Raw genomic sequence first — 19,968 nt, forward strand, 5'->3', positions numbered from 1 at the left:
CAAACACCCCACATGTGCCATGGCTTACTCAAAGTATTAGTCATGAGTCAGTGGGAAAACAAATCACTGAGTATCTGAAACGGGGGGGGGGGGTGGGTGGTGGGGGGAGGAGGGATTTAATGCGGCAAATTAATCGTATGAGTGATGGGAGAAGCTGAGAAAGCCAGAGGGGACAACGAGCAACCCAGAAGTTAGGGTGGGGCTGTACCACTGGAGCAGATGATGGAGACTGCAGAGAGGGAGGGGAGACAGGTCCTGGCCTCTCCCTGCCCCCCACTGGATGATGGCACCCAGCTGTGGGCTCACCCTGCAGGGGAAGTGCCCAGCACCCTGTTCCCGCCCACAGAGGCCCCGAGCGTTGATCGTGCTTGACGTGTTTATAATTGTTTTTATTTGTGGTTTCTCACTTTGACCAGAATACAGGGCCTACAAAGTCAGGGCCTTGGCTATTTTGTACACTTTTATATCCTTGGCTCCTAAAACAGTCCATGGCATCCAGCAGGCACTCAGTAAATGTTTGCTGAATGAAAGAATATGCCTCAACAGACTTGCATCTGGCCTACAGCAGGCACTGAATAAATATATACTAAATAAATGACGTTGATTCACGATTATACAACCAGGTAAATGTTATGTGAAAAATAACAAGGTGCCATCTTCACTGAAAGCCATCTCAACAGATTCTCTAACACAAGATTCTTGGCAAGATCACATTCATTATAAGAACCCTGCAATTTAGGATGCATTTTCATATGTGATTCCTTCAAATCTCGGGCATCGCAGTTCCAGAGGGCTTTTAGACTCCTTTACCTTCTATTTCATCTTTATATCTGTCCAGCAGAAACCCTCCCTATGTGATTCTTTCTGCTTTTTGAGTTTTAAAAATAGAATAGAAAACCTGAAACTCTGAACTGTTTGTAAAAAAAAAATAAGCAAGATTGAAAATAAATCTTATATTATTTATTACCAATAAAATTGAACACTATAGTTCAGAAACAGACAAAAATAGTTGATTAAGTCTTGAGATGAACACCAAATCTGGCTTTATGGTCAAGGAAGCAATAAAAACTGCATGAAACTCTCAAGAGCAGTCAGACAGAAACATTTCTCTGTTCTGGAAACTCTGTACTTTTAAGGAAGTCTTAAATTCAGTGTTGACTCTTCTGTTCATATTTTCCTGATCTCTTATAGAGATCGAATTCTAAGTGGTTCATATTAGGAAAAGCTGGATTTTTATTTCCTTGTGGAAACTTTGGATGGATGATGGTGTCTGGATGAGTGAATATAGACTTAAAATTTACGATTCCATGACCAATTTAAGTATATTAAAGATATAGATAGATATAGATATAGATATAGATATAACTACTGATCTTCCTTTTTAAGATTCTTTGTACCTGAAGACCAACAAGGGACCGAATTTCAGCCTAAAGACACATCATGTGTTTAAAGTATCTTCAGAACCAAAGCAAACCACAACCAAAACCTCCCCATTTTTCTCCAACAAGTGACTCATTCAGGTGAATGTCTTAGGAGAGTCTGCTCATGGCCAACAAGGGAAAGGTCATGTTGACTTCCCTCTTTGTCTCTGGGCAAGAGAAAATTCCAATATGTTCTCTCCGTGTGAACTCACATCTGTTCCCTGTCAGCGGCTGAGATCTCCAAAACGAGTACCCCTGTCAACACGGTCTTGTTCATGCTTGCTTTTTAAGCTGTTTCTTTGTTTCCAGACCTGATCACAGACCCTTGAAAAAACTGTCAGGACACAGCAAACTGGAACAAAGTCTGTAGTTCCAGTTAATTTGTTCCCAGTAAGCGGATGGCACGGCTGGGAAAGAATTGGTTCATATTTTATTCCAGTTTTGAGAAACTCTGAGATTGGCTTCTTGTTTTTCAAACTGTTTGGGACAAATTATTCAACTCATCTAACTAAATACTGATGGCTGACACTTACCAAGCTCTTGATTCGCCTCAACTCCTGATGCCGCATGCTGTACCAATTGTGGACACTCTTGACAACTCTGAGCCTGGATCTCTTACTATCTTCATCTCACAGATGGAGAGACTGAGAAACAGAGGGCTCAGTAACTGGACCCAAGTTCCACAGCTGGTAAGTGGAGGAACTGAGCCGCGAGCCTAAGCACTCTGGCTCCAGAGCCCAGAATCTTGTCCAGCCTCCAATCTAGCAAAGGGAAATTAACATGCTTTCTTTATGGAGTAAAGTGAACATGTATTCTGGTTCTCTTCTCTAGGAGAGAAACATACCTTGATAAATCGCTTTGCCAAGAAAGGGGAGCCCCTAATGGCACCTTTAAGAGATAATAAAACAAAGTTACAGCTTCACTGCTTTACATCTTAAAAGAAAAAAATAATAGAATTGTGGGTTCCTCATAGAGCACAACAGGGCAGGGGTCAGGCAGAGGAGCAGGGGCTGGGTGCCCAGAAGTGGCTTGGCCAAGGGACAGTAAGAATTAGAATGGTTTCTCCCCAGTTGCTTGGTGGATGGTCTTAGAATCCCCATAGGAGTTTGGAAGTCAAGTATATTTCAATTTCAAAGACTGAGTGATATCATCTGACCTCTGGGTTATTCTTATAAATGTTTAATATAATTCTAATAGTCATATATATTCCTTGGAAAACTGTACTTTTAGATATTCCGTTGGGTTTAAAACAGGATTATTTTTATAGTTGTGTCTTGTTCTCACCTGTGGACCAATATTTTTCTTGAAAATCAAGGAGAAAGTAACTACCTACAGGCAAATCTGATGATTCCCAAATTATAATATCATGGGATCTATAATTTAATATATAATATATAATATTATACTATATATAACATATATATAACATATATAATATAACATATATAACACATATAATATAACAAATAATATATCACTGATCTGAGAATAGGTGCAAGGACACAAAACAAGCTTGACCAACATCTGAGATTCCACTAAGCAGTATGCCACACCATTCTTAAATTTTTTTAACTTTTATTTATTTTTCAGAAAGGAAGAGATAGAGCATGAGTGGGGTAGAGGCAGAGAGAGAGAGAGAGAGGGAGAGAGAGAGAGAGAGGGAGAATTCGAAACAGTCTCCAGGCTTTCAGCTGTCAGCACAGAACCTGATGCAGGCCTCGAACTCGTGAACCATGAGATCATGACCTGCGCTGAAGTCGGATGCTTAACCAAGCTTAACCAACTGAGCCACCCAGGCGCCAGCCCCCTCGCCCCTGCACCACTCTTTTAAATCAGTGATACTGAAGCAGAATTAACATATAATAAAATTCACTAATTTTATGCTGAGTGTCTAAAAATATGCTCCATAGTGTCACCATCACCATATTCATGACATGGAACATCTCTGTCACTTATGGTCCTTTGTGTTCAGTCCCTTCCCCTACTTCCAGCCTCTGCAGGCAGCAATCAGCTTCTATCATTTCAGTTTTGCCTTTTGTAATTTTTCATATAAAAGGAATCATATGATATGTAATCTTTTGTGTCTGGGTTCTTTCATTTTCCAAACGCTGTTGAGATTCATCCACGTTGTTGCATGTGAGTTTTACACTCTCTGGATGTACCACTCTTTACCCGTTTACCGATTGATAGACACTTGAGTTGTTTCCAGTATTAGCTCTCATAAATAAAGCAATCATGAACTTCATGTACTTCCATTTATGTGACTGTGTTTTCATTTTTCTTGGGTAAATATTTAGGAGTGGGGTCTCTAGGTCACATGGTAAGTGAATGTTTAACTTTATAAGGATTAGCCCAGCTAGTTTCCAAAGTGGCTATACAACTTTTTATTCTAACTCCAAGAGAGTTCCAGTCACTCTATCTCTTGTCAGAACTTGGTATTTTCAGCCTTTTTCATTTGAACCATTCTGTTGGGTATGTAGTGATGTCTCACTGTGGTTTGAATTAGTGTTTCCTAAATGATTAAGATACTGAACATCTTTTTATGTGTTTATTTGCCACTCATAAAGCAAATATGTTGCTCATTTAAAAAACTGAACTGTTTGTCTTCTTCTTTTTGAATTACAAGAATTCTTTCAATATTCAGGATACAAGTATTTTATCAGAAACATGTTTTGAAAATATTTTCTCCCAGTGTGTGGCTTGAATTTTCATTCTTTTAATATTTTTTGGAAGAGCAAATGTTTTAAATATTGATGAAATTTAATTCATCAATGTTTTCTTTTATGGCTCATGCCTTTGGTGCCCTATCCAAAAATCTCTGCCTAATCTAAGGCCACAAAAATTTTTTTAAAACTTTTTTCTTTTAGAAGTTTTATATTTCTACTAGAAGTTTTAGAAGCTTTAAGTTTCTACTAGAAATCTGTGGTTCATTTTGAATTAATTTTTGTGAACTGTGTGAAGTAAGGATTGAGATTCTTTTTGTCTGTATATATGGATATTTGATTATTCCAGCACTAGTTTTCACCAAGACTAGCCTCGTATCTACTATATTCTAGGTATTAAGCTATACTTCTTAAAATTTTCTTTCTATTTTGAACATGTGATAGCTCTTTTCTATATCCTTTTCTAATAGGGACCTGGGAACAATGAACTCAAGTTGGGGGGGTGGAATGTGGTTGTAGTAATTCCTGAGATTTTCTCTGCATATTTTCTATCAGCTGGTATCTGCTTAATCTATCATCTCATCAGAATCAAATTCAACTGACATCCTCTCATCTTCTGGGTCAGAAAATTCATTAAGAGCTTATTCAAACATTTAGTTTTGAGGGTGTAAAGGTAAAATCTAAGCATTAAGAATTTAGAAACTCAACAAATAAGTGGTGTAGCAGAGAGGACAGGAGCTTTCCACTTATAGGTTTAGGCTCAGGTGACAGATAGATTTTCAACATAGGGAGGAAATCTCTAAATTTCTTGTACATGAGATCAGTGTGTGTAAAATCTGATTTTAAGCTCTCTAAGGAATGGTTACATGCGTTGGCCTATGCTTGGGTGGTTGGCTGGAACACCACTTTCCTGCTTCTTCTAGTTTCCTAATTGTTGGGGGAGCACCTGTTGTGTAACACCTCCTGGGTTTCTCTAGGCGATCACTCCTCTTTGGCAGGTGGAATAACTTATTTATTAGTGAATTTGGGGGCAAAAACTGGGCACGTGTGGCTCCATCCTCTTTCTTTCTCTTTGGGCTCCATGCAGCCTATAGAGGGCTCACATTCTTGTGGGGATGTGCTTCTTTCCAGTTCTTCCCATGACTTGAGTCTATGTCTTATTCTAGAATTTGATATTAGAAAGCTAGCTTGCCCACAGTTACAGTTGCTAACATATGCTCTATCAGTAAAAAAGGTGCCATTTTGCTCTTAGGATTGAACGTTATTTCTCAGTGGGTTCAGAGCATGGGTACAGACGAGGGTTGCAGTTTATGCGGCCTCTCCAACTGCAAAGGTCCAGACAAAATAGGATGCTAAAGATTGGTTTAATAAATGTCTGTAGTATTTAGTTATTATAAGACACATGGCTTACTTATCCAAGTCCACAAACACAAAGTAGGCTTACGATACAGTGCGAGTTTTGCTTATACATCATAACTTCCTGTAAAAAGAATCAGGCAGCTCAAACTATGTGTTGAGTCTTTATGCAATAGATATTTAGAACCAGGTTGGGCAGCTTACATTCAACAACAGTTCTATTCCACTGTGAAGCAGAGTTCAGACGAAAAGACCTCTTGAGGTTTATTTTAGGTCTATGAATTTATTGATAACTATATATATTTTTTTAGCACATGAACAATACTGAAAATAAGCAAGTTTACATTCGTACGATAAAACATCTCTACTCCTCCGGAGTGTACTTCTTCCTCACTGACACTAAAATCAGATGATGAGTTTAATCGTTCTTTGCACTGAAACCAAGTATTGGTTTTCATCATTCTGGTAATGTTCTTTGCCTTAGGGTCATATTCAAACTGCTTTGATCCACGGAAGAAATAGAAGAATCCTAGAGAGAGGGGATCATATGTTACCTTGCACAACTATATAATGGTTCCACACTTTTTAATTGAATGGGTATAGAATAAAATAATTGGACATTATGGAGAGAAAAGAACCTTCTACAATAATAGAGATATATTTTATTTTACTGCTGTCACATGAAAAACGTTATTTTTATTTTCCCAAGGAAGACGCCAAGGTATGAAACATGAATGTCAAGGGAGTTACCACCTTTCTAGCCAGACTGTGGTTCATGCCAAAGGTTCTCAAACTAGGTTTCAAAACAGTGTCTTAGCGAGCCACATATCCTGTGGATGTGGCCTTGGGCCCTACATCCTCATTTTCCTCGAGTCATTCTGCTCCATTTTAAGTATTAAAGTTTTATGTTAGATTTATCTGCAATAAAAGATGGTGTCACTCAGAAAAAATGTAGACTCCTGCTCACTCCACGTTCTAGGTTATGGTTCATCGTCAAAGTCTGAAGATATACCAGCTACAATGGTACGTTAAATTGTGCAAGGTTCATTTAAAACTGTAGATTTCTGGATCTTACCCGCAATTCTAGATCTTTTTTGGAAACTCTGAAGAATTTGTAGTTTCTCACACAAACCCCAAGTGTGCACGTTAAACTATGCACTAAATAGTTTGAGAGTCACTGTTCAGTGCATGTGCTTAGTCATTTTTAACACGTAGAGCTTTTCAAACTCTTCAGGGGGTGTCTTTTAGCGACTATCTTGGATCAATGGTAAGTAAAGTTAATTTTGGTACTTTATGCATAGATTTGAAATAGTATAATAGAGAATATCATTTAGGACTTACTAATTCAGTTTGTGAGAACGTCTGCCTGGTTAGAGTTTATTATTACATGCGATCCAGAATAGTAAAATTACAGGGGACCTGGGGGGCTTGGTCGGTATCTGACTTTGGCTTAGGTCATGATTTCATGGTTCATGAGTTCGAGCCCTGCATCGGGCTCTGTGCTGACAGCTCAGGGCCTAGAGCCTGCTTCGGATTCTGTGTCTTCCTTTCTCTCTGCCCCTTCCCCACTTGTGATATCTCTCTCTCTCTCTCAAAAATAAATAAACGTTAAAAAAATTTAAAAAAAGAATAGTAAAATTACATTAAAATGGAAACACCTACGTTTCTGCGCTACCTTCTTTCACATCCAGTAAAGTCTTCCAAGTATCCTAAAAGTTAGGCATTGATGCTTACCTTTATACTGGAAGGCGGCATCAACTCGGAGACCAATTCCTGGGAAGTACTTCACCACCCTCCGTGGGTACCCTTTGTCCATGGTTTGGGTCGCTTCATCAAACCTGGATGCATGGGTTTGAAAGGTTTACAGGGGATCTTTGCTTGGTGGGGAGGACTTAATCCTTCACTGCTTGGACTCAAATTGGGATGTGGAGAGGAAGTAGCCTCTAGTAAAGGAAAACTATCAGGTCAATAATTAAAATAACTACAATAAATAATTACAATTAAAATAATTAAAAACATGTCGGGGCGCCTGGGTGGCTCAGTTGGTTGAGCATCTGACTCTTGATTTCGTCTCAGGTCCTGATCCCAGCCAGGGTGGTGGGATTGAGCCCCACATCGGGCTCTGTGCTGAGGATGGAGACTGCTTCAGATTCTCCCTCTCTCTCTCTCTCTCTCTCTGTCCCTCCCCAGCTCTCTCTCTCTCTCTTTCTGAAAATAATTATAATTAAAAATATATCAAAAATTATGTTTGGCTGAATCTTTTATATTGTCTTGAAAACAAGAAAAGATGAGGGATAAAAGCCACATCATTAGGCAGAATGATGCTGTGCTGGGGAACTATTAAATCAACGTATGGGCCCACAAAACCAGACTCATAACTACAGAGAACATACTGGTGTTCACCAGGGGAGGGGCGGTGGGTGGGGGATGGGAGAAGAGGTGACGGGGATTAAGGATTGCACCTGCTGTGATGTGCACAGGGTGATGTGTGGAAGCCGGAATTAAAACAAAACAAACAAACAAACAAACAAAAAAAAAAAAACAAATAAGGACTCAGCTTGGAGCTTTCACAGGTTTTCACTAGATATGTTTGTGTTATTGGCAATTTGGTTGGCTTCACAAGCTTTATTATTTCATCTTATCTTTATTTATTTTTTTTTAAGTTGGAGAAAGATCTTCAGACTCACTGACACACTCTTTTGTTTGGTGAATGTCAGCCACCCACATAATTGGCTTTAAGAAGCCTCTAGGTGAGTTCTATTTCTGCCTGTGTTAAAGTGAGGCTATGTGGATATTTTTCTGCAGAATGAAATGAAGGGGTTGATTGTCTGTAAACTGACCTCCAGCACCAGATGTCCACAAAGAAGTAGGTTTTTCTTAGGCTGTGGTCACAGACAGCCGCATCGATTTTCTTCACATGTCTTGGGAAGCCAAGTGTATGGATCGATTTGGGATAATCTGGCAAGACTGCATATCCTCTGATCATCCAGAAGTTGTCATCTAGGAAGAGAGGACGTGAATATCTTATCCATTTCCTAGAGGGAAAAAGAGCTGTCCAAAGCAGTTTGAAAATAATGAATGTGTCATCTCTCAGGCTCAATGCCTAGAGATTTAGTGATCTTATGTCTCCATTTATTCTTACTGCTTTCATGAGCTGCTTTAATCGTTAGTTTTACACAAATAACATCCATCTACAGTTAATAGTGTTCATGCACGTGAGTGTGCATGTCAACTGGTTTCACTGTATTGATCATTTCTCTAACTCTGACAACTATGTTTGCACATGTTCTCCTAAATTTCAGCCTCCAAGGATTCTCAAAGGCAAGTAATCTGATGAAATCCAGATGAAAAGTAGCAATGCTGAATTAAATATAAGATTCCAGTTAAATTTGAATTGCAAATAAACAGCGACTAATTGGGGGCGCCTGGGTGGCTCAGTCGGTTAAGCGTCCAACTTCAGCTCAGGTCAGGATCTCATGGTTCGTGGGTTTGAGCCCCGTGTTGGGCTCTATGCTGACATCTAGCTCAGCGCCTGGAGCCTGTTTCGGATTCTGTGTCTCCTCTCTCTGCCCCTCCTCAACTAGCACTCTGTCCCTCAAAAATAAATAAATGTTAAAAAAATTTTTTTTTAAAAACAGTGACTAATTTTTGGTAAAAGTATATTCAAAATACTGCAAGGGACATACTTCTACTAAAAACATTATGTGTTTTATCTGAAATTCAAGTAATCTTGTGCTGTTATTTGCCAAATCTGGCGACTGTAGTGGAAAGGGAATATAAAAGGGAAGTGGGTTACCTTCATTTGGTAGAAAAAAGATAGTTTTTAGTTTTTATCATGCAGGTTTCTTTTAGCTCCCGTGCAATTGGGATGATGTTTGTCTTCACAGTCACCGAGAACCCCTGGGTAGTTTTTCTTTACAACAGGAACCCAACGTCACGGCAGAAGCACTCTCCCTTTGGCCCGTGCATGAATATTATGTTCCTGGTACCAGAAAAGCCACTGACCAGTTCAGGCATCCAGAGACACAAACCGTGATGGGCAACGTTACCTTTAAAAACTAGAATCTTATCTTTGGGGTTCTCATATGCAGCTTGAATATCCGTTGGCAGCAATGGCCAGAACGAAGAGATTAGTTCAAATTCAACGTCAGTGATGTCATAATAGATCCTCCATACGTGCCTGTGTGAAACAAAACCACTTTACACATGCAGCCTATACTGCAGTGAAAACACTGTAAACCTAGGCTGGTCTCTTATTTAACTGGCTAGCATTCTCATCAGGTAATTTAGAGCATGAACACAATTTTCCTTGGCAAATTTAGGTGGGTGTGGGCTCAGTTCTACCCTTTGGACGGTCAAGGTCAGGACATGCCTTTGTGCCCACTCTCCTGGGTGCTTAGAGTAGCAACCTACCCACAGAAATGTCAATTCTGACAGATCAATGGCCTCATTTTTGCCAAAGCAGCAATACTCAAGATTTGAAGGCAACACCAAGCATTCTAAGAGGAACTCATGGGTCTGATGTTTGCTAGAATGAAGAAATGTTATCAGTGCATGCTATGGTATTTTCTCAGATGTTCCCCTCTGGCTGTAAAGCTCTGAGTCTACGAAGGAGACCCACAAAGCCCTGACATTCTGTTTCCCTTCCCACACTGGTGATCCCTCCCTGAGACCCCCAGGTGGCTGCAGCTTCTGCTGTGAGGAGCATGTCATCTGAGTGCTGTGTAGTTGTGGGTGGAGGCTGACAGATCTCAGATACTCTGCCATTGTGCCCATACCCTTGTGAGATGGTCTATGTCCCAATGCTTGGTCTGGAAATACAGTCACGGTACACACAGCTGACTTACTGTGTTGCAATTCAAGTCCAGTAAGTTAAGCACGGCGAGAGAGAGAGAGAGAGAGAGAGAGAGAGAGAGAAGAGAAGAGAAGAGAGGAGAGATTTCCTACTATAGCCACCACACTGAGGCAACATTAAGGAATGGTCTACTCAGACAGTGTGAACAACTGCCTCCCTAAGTAGGAAAAAGACCTAATTTTTATCATTTGGTGATTTCCAGGGGGTAAATACTCCAACCATGGGCAGTTTCAAGCTACCAAAGTGAGGTGAAGTGGTTTGCAAAAGTCCCCAAAATTTAACGATTGGCTCCTGAAATGGTATAGGTCAGCTTCAGCACCGCTGAGACTGGTGTACTATTTGAGCTAAGAAGTCTCTGGAAGTGACTCTACCACACCTTCTTATACAAAGGCAATGAAAAAAAAAATGCTTACGAACACTTAAAAATTAACTTACCAAACAAGCAAGAGATAAATACACATCATAAAACATTCAAGTGCTATGGGCAGTTATAAAATGTAAAGGAGGAGGAATGTGTTCTCACTATCTGTGATTCTCTCTTCATCCCCAAATCTCTTGGAAAGAAAAATATTCACAGGAAGTTGAGGTGTTTAAGGGAAAGGGTTTACCTGCCTTTAAAGAACATTACTTCTCTGCGCAAAGTGGTGATAGCATCAAAAGTCAAATCAGGGTCACAGGCATGGGGGACAGTGGGTTCCTTTGGCTTAGCAGATGCCTTAGGTAGACTCCCTTTGATGAGAAAAGAAACACCACAGTGAATTAAGAAGGCGTGTGGAAATACCTACAGAAGGATCTTACTCAAGTATTTTCTTCATGGTGATATTTCAAGAAGTGATTTTTTCACTTCCCTTCTGGAAAGCTTCCTATTTAGTTCACGTATATTCAGATTTATGATGTTGCTCACCATAGATGGATTGGATTCCGTTGATATCATCCTGAGAAAGCGGGTATTTGTTAGGATCCAGGGAGACATAATTTGGGAACATCAAAGCTGTCTGATCATTGGAGTGCGAGAGCCCCAGTGCATGGCCAAATTCATGAGCCGCCACAAGAAATAAGTTGAATCCTTAACAAAAACAGGAAAAACATAGGTATATGGGTCAACCAAAAGGAGAAGGGTTACATCTGAGACTAGGAAGTAACTGAGGGGAAAGAAGAAAAGGCTTGCCATTGTGGGGATAATTCTCATATGCACTATGATGTATCTGGGAAATGTTTCCATACGAGTAATTGGTATTAGTCATATCATGGAGAGATATGACCCAGAGCAAGTACATGGCAGGAAGCAAGAGTATCAGAAATGGACCCTATGTAGAAAATAGAGGGGCGCCTGGTGGCTCAGTCAGTTAAGCATCTAACTCTTGATTTCGGCTCAGATCATGACTTCACAGTTGGGTTCAAGACCCACCTTGGGCTCCGCACTGACAGCACGGAACCTGCTTGAGATTCTCTCCCTACCCTTCTCTCTTCTCCTCCCACCATGTGCACACACGCACACTCTCTGTCTCAAAATAAATAAATAAACTTAAAAAAACAGAAGCCACCAGTTTTTGTTTGTTGCTGGGCTACACTGTATGGGATCACGTATCTCCTACTTGTATCCTTCAGAGGTTCCCTGCTGCTGTTGGATCAAGTCCAAAGATCTTAAATGGCCATTTATGATCTAGTCCCTGCCTTTTTTCCGGCCTCACATTTTATTTCATATTTCATGAGCTAACCATACTGAATCATTTGCATGTCTCATTTGTGCCATAGTCCTTATTTTTAAAAGTTATTTAAATGTTTACTTGGAGGGGGGCCACGGGGCTCAATCATGATCCATGAGATCACGACCTGAGCTGAAATCCAGAGTCACATGCTTAACCGACTGAGCCCCCCGGGCATGTTTCTTCAAATCTCTGTATTTTACCACCTACATTCTGTCTACCCAGAATATTATCTCCCCCATCCTCTGTTTGCCTAGCTCTCCTACTTGTTGCTCAGGAAGCCCCACTAGAGTCATCTCCTTCATGAGGTTTCTCTTATCCCTCCACCTACTATCCAGTGTTTCCATAGACTCAGTGTTTAATTGTGTCATAGCACATACAGGACTGCATGAAGCAAACTTTCAGTGCAGGGACTGTGTCTTAACAGCCTTTTACTACTGGTGGTTACTAAACTACCTATCAGTAGCAGGTGCTTAATCATGGTTGCTGGATCTCCAGGTGTTTGCATGAAAGAATGTTTAGATGAGCTCCTGCACAATGCATCACCCCCCATCCCCCGTACTTCCCCATACTAGAGGGCTCTCCATGCATGGTGAAATTGCCTTTTTATCCTGCTGTCTCTCCCACTGGTCTGTAAGGTTCTAAAGATAACACTGTCCTTGGACTTGCAATCAAGCCTATGGATCCTAAAGAAAAGGCTGAGCCTTCTATGATGGAGCCTTGTCCAATGATGTTTGCACAAAACAAACCTGGACCGGTCAAGAATTCTCTTATGGTTCTTCATGCTTTTGTGCTCTGGCCTTTGCTGGCACCTCTTATCTGGCTGGCAGTGTCACTGGGTATGCTTTTGGACAAGACGGGACGAGTGACTCATTGAAAAGATAACTCACACTCAGGTCATCTCAATGAATTCCAAACCTTTCTCCTGGTTTTTCAGACACTATGTTGTCTGTGTCCCATTCACCATTTCAGCCTGGCCTTCTGCCACAATCCTGGTACATGAGTTGGTTGGGTTATTCTGTCCAGAACACTCTCTATGCCACTTTGCTTTCTGAGTTCCTGCTTAGCCTTCAGTGCAGGCTTGGTATCACTTCCTCCCCTGACCTCTGTGTTTGGGTTCAAATTTCTTTTACATGCTCCTACTACATTGCCATTGTTTCTTCTATCTCAGTGTTGGTCAGACTGATTTTAATTGCCAGTTGACAGTGTGTGTCCCCTAGACTGTAAACCCCTGAAGGGCAGGGTCTGTGTCTTGCACACTAACATTTACTCCATTTGTATCATAGTGGGTGTGGAGTAAGGGATTTTTGATTGACTTCATTTACCAAACATGTGCTGCATCTATCATGTGCTGATTTGAACAAACTATGAAATTGACCCACAGACTATCTGCAGTTACTTGGTCAGGACTGAACTGTGATCTTGTATACCACACATAAAGAGAGCCATAGCCTTGCTCTCCTGGGACCCTGGAAACCAGACACCAGACCAAGGCGACTGGAGTCAATGACAGAAAACAACGGGGAGAATCTGAGAGTTTACGGAGAACTGCTCCTTTGTTGGATGCACGCACGTTTTCTGCAGTAAAGTTTTAGTGTTTGTTTGAAAAGTAATAAAATATTTCTTATTTTAGTACCAGGCAGGTGTTTTGAAGAAATAAAACCAACACAGTTGCTCTGAAGGAATAGTTTGAATGTAAAGATTAGGGTCAACTTCCTTCGCAGGAAGGAAGTTCATGCTTTTAAATAGACCTTGTACAGGCCATGAACTCACGCGCCATCCTTCGATGACTAACTCAAGATGACCACCTCCCTAGAGTCTTCTTCAATCTGGAAGCCACAGATGACTTCTACTATCGGTATAACACACAGCACACTGTGCCTTGTGGGGTGGTTATGTGGTCTGGGCCTCGCACCACACAACATCATGACCTCTGAAGGGCTGGAAACTTTCTAGTACAACTTTGTGGTCCGTCCGATGCCTTGCACAGTTCCAGGCACATAGTGGACCTTCAGGCGTTGTGAGTGTATGAATGGATGTATGAGCACAAGAAGAATGCGCTGATCACAGCAGGACGAGCAACTTTGGGAGCGTGTTGTGTGGATAAGGCCCTGACCTGTACAAGCACAACTGTCTGAAAGGATACTGAATACTTTCATCAATGTCATCTTGGAATATGGGAAACTGGGGTGGGAGGGGGTGGAATTGAGAAGTAAAAAGCAACTAATTGCACAGCTATTCGTTCCAGGGATTGTGCGGAATGATAAAATTTTTGTTCAGGAAGAAGATGGGACTCACCTGCTCCATCCTTGGTCCAGTTTTCATCCTCATCAAAGTGAGTGTCTCCACCCAGACCCAGCCCGGGAGGGAAGGCGTGGCCGAGGACCCCCAAGGGGCCGTCGAAGTAACGAGGACACCGACCGTGGACTGAGACACAATTCACAGGGGAGAAGGTCAGCCTCTTCAAATCTCCAGAGATGAAAATAGGCATACTTTTCTGTCTGCTGTACCCTTACCTCGGGTCCTAAAGGCAATCATGATGTCTGCGATCCCCCTGGAAGTCTTGGTGAATGTTAGTGGAGTAACCCTGCTCCACACTTCTAGGCCATTCCTGATAGCCTCGTCCACGTCTGCTCGTGACATATCTGGAGTGTAGTTTACGATTCTTAAAAATTTCAAAAATAGACCAATTGGTGGTTACACATGCACATAGGCACACACAGACACAAAGAAAATCATTTCTTATCGATTGTATGCTGCAGTGACTTCTAGTATTGTGCTATTGTTGCACGTGTATCATAATCATACTTTTCTACTTTCACAAAAGCTACACAACCCAGTCCTCCCATCTGCCCTATTGATCAGCTAGTCTTCTAGCACTTTACAAATGGGGCTCAGAGAGGTTAAATGACGTCCTTAAGATCACCTCCGAAGTGGGAGAGCACTAATGTCATGTCTGTGCTTGCTGTGGACATGGGTGTATTACACAAACATTTTAAACAGATTGGAGGTTTGTTTTCTCAGATGCCTGTGGAAATCAGCCTTCAGCATGTGTCTCAAGAGTCTCCCTTGAGAGCCTTAAAGAATTACTCACTCAGAAAAAGATTTTCCTCTTGTTTATACTCCCTATCTTGCCAAACCTGGTTTTATTTTAATTCCTAAGACCCAATACAGTGAAGGAAGAACTAATCCTCTCTAGGGTCTATCAAGAGGGCCCTAGAGCAAAGTCAAGGCCACTGACTCATGTCAGAAGCACGCTTCATCCTCTTCCTGCCAATGAGCAGCCCCCTTTCCTCGACATGCCTGAGGGCAAAGTCCGTACTTCACACCGGGGTCCATCTGAGACCCGAAGGCTCTAACCCACCCGTGACATGAACTGGCTGTGCCCCAGGCTCCTCCCATTCTCTCCTGATCATACTCCACCTGCACCTTCAGCCATCTGCAATCAGATGGCGGTGCTTCTGGTCCCGCCAAGGAAGCAGCCGAGGCCAGAGACAAAAGCAAATCTGTCAGAGCCAGTCTGCTGGTAAGACTGACTATGGCAAACAACCTTCTGTTTCAGTGTCTCTGTTTGAGGTGGTCCTCAGAGTGGTGCCGACGTCCCAGTTTTGTGGGGAGAATTGATATAAGTGACATCTGGGAAGGGCCAGGTACCTAGCAGGTGCTTGGTAGAATAAACTCGTATTGTTATTGTTCCTCGCACATTATACCCCAAGGTCTTGGCTTAGGGGGAAGTGAGTCGGCGGAGTCATTACCTGTATGTGAGGTTGTGTCTCCTCCACCCCGGGAGAGTGTAGCCATACTGACCCACATCAGGCACGCCACACCTGGGTGTCGTCATGATTGCAAGAGTGTTTGAGTCCAGCTGTCCAGTCACTGTCAATCCAAAAAATGCTTGCATTTCCCGAATTTTGCCATCTATGAGAGTCCTGTTCTTGCTTTGAACAAGATGACTCCCTTCTATTTCAAGAGAGTAGAACTGGTTGAGATATGCCTGGCCAAGGAGACAAAAAAAAAAAAAAAAAAAAAAAAAAGGCACAGACTACAAGACAGCAGATCTGTATCTCAGGATAAAACAAAATTGCCTGAAACCCTTTTGGGCAGTGGTGGGGGGTGGGGGGAGAAAGAAATAAGGAGCCAGGGAAGGAAGGAGCCAGACGGGGAAAGAAGAAAGGAAGGAAGGAGAGAGTCACCCTGTGTTTTCCATTTTCAAGAAGTGGCCGAGCTGTGTGCGACCAGAACCTTCCAAAGCACACAGCCTGTCATGCTCCAAATCCCCACAGAGGACGATCAGCTTCTTCTGCTTGGTAAATGACCACACATCTTACCCATTTCTGCTGTTACTTTCACTTATACTCCCTATAAATTTTGTTTCCTTGGGACAAATTCTAGAAGAGATACGTGGTTTTTCATTTGGCAAATTTAATTAATGTAACCAAACATGGCAAATTCACAGGACTGATCTTTAGAGGTAATGTCCAAGGCAATGTCTTTTTCATGCATATGGGGGTAAGCGGTCTAGAGTTAGAGCTGGGCCCCCGTGGTTGTACAGAGATGTCCATTTCTCCCAGGGCCACCCTCTTGCTCCTCCCTCTGTCTTTACTTGGAACCGTCATGAGAAATGGTGGCAAATCTCCTTCCCCACCCCCATCCCACCCCGCACACGGTTACTTGGTGTCCTTGGAGCTGGGGGAAAGTACAGGAATCTTTTGGAGGAATGTGCTGTCTTTTTAGGTTCCAAGACAATCGGTACAATTCATTTTTTACAGATAGCCGACATCAACATTTATGGAGACAGTACCTGTGCCAGGTGCATGTTCTCCTCAGGGTCCATCTTTCGGGCTGTAGGAAACGCAGAGGAAAATGTTACACAGAGCAAAAACAGAAGCAGAAGGCTCTTCATTCCTCTCTCTTTTCAGTTGAAGCCTGTCTCTGTTGCCACAGAATTTAGAAAACAACAGTGAGACGTGGCATGAATTGGCTTGTATCGTTATTTAATTCGTAACAGGCAAGGACCACTTGCCATGAAATGTGTCATGATATGCTTTTTTTTCCCCTTAGGTTGACTTGATTTTGCAATCATGATCTGCAGTTGTTTTTTTTTTTTTTTTAGTAAACACAATCATTGCTCGTTACTGAATTGAATAGAACACCAAGTCGGCCTCCAAGTTACTTTTGTCCTTGTGAAGTTGGGAGGTTTTCCTATGTTCGAAATTCTTGAGAGTTTATAATTTTCTTTTGAACGAACCTTCCGAATATCTTGGATAGAAAGGGGTCGTGAAAGGACACGGGACTCAGGAATCAGATTACCCTAATTAACTAGGACAAACTTCACATGTTCGTTGGGCACCTGTATTTGCCCGTCACCATAAATGGAAGCATGAAGAAGATACTGTTCCAATCTCGTTGGAGAATTCAGACATACACAGACGTGAATGCCAGACACAGGCAAGTGGCAAAATGTACAGGGAAGATTCCAGAGCTTGAGAAGGGTAGGGGGAGTGGGTCGCGGTTAATGGAGGTCCTGGCTGCAACAGGCAGGTGGGGCTTCCGCTGCATCTTGAAGAATGGGTAGGATTTGAACCCCAGAGAGGATGTGTGGAGGGAGGCCATAGGAAGCAGGTAGCACAGCAGAAATGAAGCGCAGGAAATCTGGCCAATGGGAGCAAATATATGTGTAGACAGCCAAGCGAGATGGGGGTGGTTGGTCTAAGAAAGAGTGCAAGGAAAATGAATGTTTGGAATCTTTTCATGCCTCAGAATGTCCCTCACTCTATCCTGACACTTGATCGAGGGTGTGTCTGTAGAATTTCAGGCTGAAATAAATTTTCTTTCGAACGTGGAAGGTAGTCTTCCCTTGTTTTCTAGAATGTGCTATTGTTGCTGGGGAGTCTTTTGTTCTGATTCTTGATATTTTTGCTTCTGAAAAATGTTGGAAATATTCTCTTTATGCAGATATCCTAAAATTTCATAATGATGTCTTTTGATGTGGTTTTCCTTTTTTCTTTTCTTTTTTTCTCTTTTATTTTTTGCGTTAACATTGCTGGGCGTAAGCAGTTCTGTCATTATGAAAACCTCAAGGGCACTTTCCTATGTTATTTGATAGTTTCTTCCAACCCGATTTTCCTTCCTCGTTCTGGAATCCATATATCTATCGGACCTCTTGGATTGAATCTCTTTGCTCCTAATATATCTACTACCGTTTTCTGTCAACATTATTTCCCAGCCCAACAATTATGTTTCTTATTTCAGCTGTATTTTTAGTTTCCAATGTTCTCTGAATATTTTACTTACTCTTTCTTTTTCTCACATTTTTAAGTGGTGTTTGGATGTAAAATATGGCTTATCTTTTGAGAACTTATAGTATTTTTAAGTTTATTTTGACATCTTCTTTTACTCCCAGAATTGCCTCTGTTTCTTCAACGTTTCTTTCTGGCTGTCTGTGTTTAACACTGGAAAATGTTCTCCCGTGTTTGGATCCTTTGTGCTGTGCCATCTATTCAAGAACGAGAGAGCAGAGAGCGGCCGGGAGGCTCTGGGAGCACGGCCAGGACTTACGAACCGATGACCCTCCCTGCGGGGAGGTGGGGTGTGCGCCAGACACTTCGTGTGATGCATTAGTTGGGCTAAGATTTGGTTGAACATACGAGAACTCAAGGTGACAGATGATTCATAAAATAAAAGTTATTTCTCGTTCACGTAGCAGCAGTCCGGGTTGGGAAGGGCAGGACCTGTCTGACAAGTCCCCACCCCGAGGACGCAGGCAGCATCCACATCAGGACACTTCTCTCTCCGTGCAGCGCTCCGTGGTCCAGGCAGCTGCGTAGGCTCCGACCATTGCGTCCGCATTACAGGGAGCAGGAAGGAGGATGGCAGAGAAAGGAGGGTCCCCGTCTCTTTCGAGAAGCCCATGCAATAATCTGCTTATGCATTTTGGCAAGACGTGAAACACTGGCCCCATGTGGCTATAAAGACCATGGCATCTGGTCTTTTAGCTGAATGCGTTGCTGCCTCCAATCCAAGTGGGGTCTTAGGAGGCGGAGAAAGGTCACGTAGGCTGTTAGCAACATGTGCCACCTGGAGATTTCTACAGTGTCACAATCTATAAAGCTTCCTTCTTGGGCTGTTACATCTCTCCAGAGAAGACTTCTCCAATTTCCCATCGTTTTAAGCTCCCACCAACAGATGTAGGAGATGTCTCTGGGACCCTTTCTGCTTAGTTCCCAGGGCACATGACATCCAGGAGCCGCCTGTGCGGGAGGGAAGTGAAGGAGGAGTGCGCCAGCCTCCCAGCCCTTCGAGATGTGAACAGTTAAAAGGGATTGGGTTGGCTTCTCGGGGGGTCCAGCTGGAATCGAGCCCAGAATGCCCATCGTAGGAAACTTGATCACACGTATTTGTACTGGCTTTTCTCGTCCACCTCAGGCTGCCTGCCTCCCCACTCTTGCTTCCTGGGACCACGTCCCCAGTGAATTAATTGCAGCAACATCTGGACTTGGGCTTTGGTTTCAAAGAAATTTAAAGGAGATAAAAAAATAACCGCATTAAGTTCTAAGCTCAGATTCTGGCAGCTCTTAGGTTAACTTCAGTTTAACAGCCAGAAAATACCACATATTGTCCAGAAGAGAACTATAAAATGAGAAGCAATTTTGGAATTCTTTGTTTCACTTCCTATAGCTGTTCACTTCCTAGGACTCTGTGAAATATGGTTAAAGAAATAACAAGGAACTCAGTTCTGCTCTCAAAAATGTATAGGTGGGCCAAGAACCTCTCATAACTAGTTAGCGCAACAAGCAGGTGTTCTGAGAGGAAGCGCCTACCTCCATGCCTGAAAAAACAGACGTAAGAAGTCTTAGGAAATATGATAGTCTGAAATGGACTCTAATGTTAAAAATGAAATACTCTGTTCTGGGTGACTCGGTTGATTAAGCGCTCGAGTCTCCATTTTGTCTCAGGTCATGATCTCA

General features: G+C 42.2%; 1 protein-coding gene across 1 annotated transcript; it reads right to left on the minus strand.

Moving 5' to 3' along the window:
- Positions 1-5,437: 5,437 nt before the first annotated feature.
- MMP27 (matrix metallopeptidase 27) lies at positions 5,438-19,907 on the minus strand. The gene is made up of 10 exons (XM_042906513.1): positions 16,803-19,907; positions 15,757-15,995; positions 14,518-14,666; positions 14,300-14,428; positions 11,200-11,361; positions 10,904-11,024; positions 9,490-9,620; positions 8,281-8,440; positions 7,175-7,278; positions 5,438-5,969 (listed from the first exon to the last, which is right to left on the minus strand). Exons 1-10 carry the CDS (start codon positions 16,902-16,904, stop codon positions 5,734-5,736), a joined length of 1,533 nt encoding a protein of 510 aa, XP_042762447.1. The 5' UTR covers positions 16,905-19,907; the 3' UTR covers positions 5,438-5,733.
- Positions 19,908-19,968: the final 61 nt, after the last annotated feature.

The sequence above is a fragment of the Panthera leo genome, chromosome D1 (genome assembly GCF_018350215.1).
Source record: "Panthera leo isolate Ple1 chromosome D1, P.leo_Ple1_pat1.1, whole genome shotgun sequence".
In the NCBI taxonomy this organism is placed as follows: Eukaryota; Metazoa; Chordata; class Mammalia; order Carnivora; family Felidae; genus Panthera; species Panthera leo.

Bases quoted from the DNA above. Each gene is read 5' to 3' on its own strand.
- MMP27 (XM_042906513.1), bottom strand. From the start codon at position 16,904: ATGAAGAGCCTTCTGCTTCTGTTTTTGCTCTGTGTAACATTTTCCTCT. The intron at 8,441-9,489 runs GTAACGTTGCCC...CTCTCTTCCTAG, and splicing joins TAAGATTCTAGTTTTTAAAG to ATGACAACTTCTGGATGATC. The intron at 7,279-8,280 runs GTCAGTTTACAG...CCATGCATCCAG, and splicing joins GTGGACATCTGGTGCTGGAG to GTTTGATGAAGCGACCCAAA.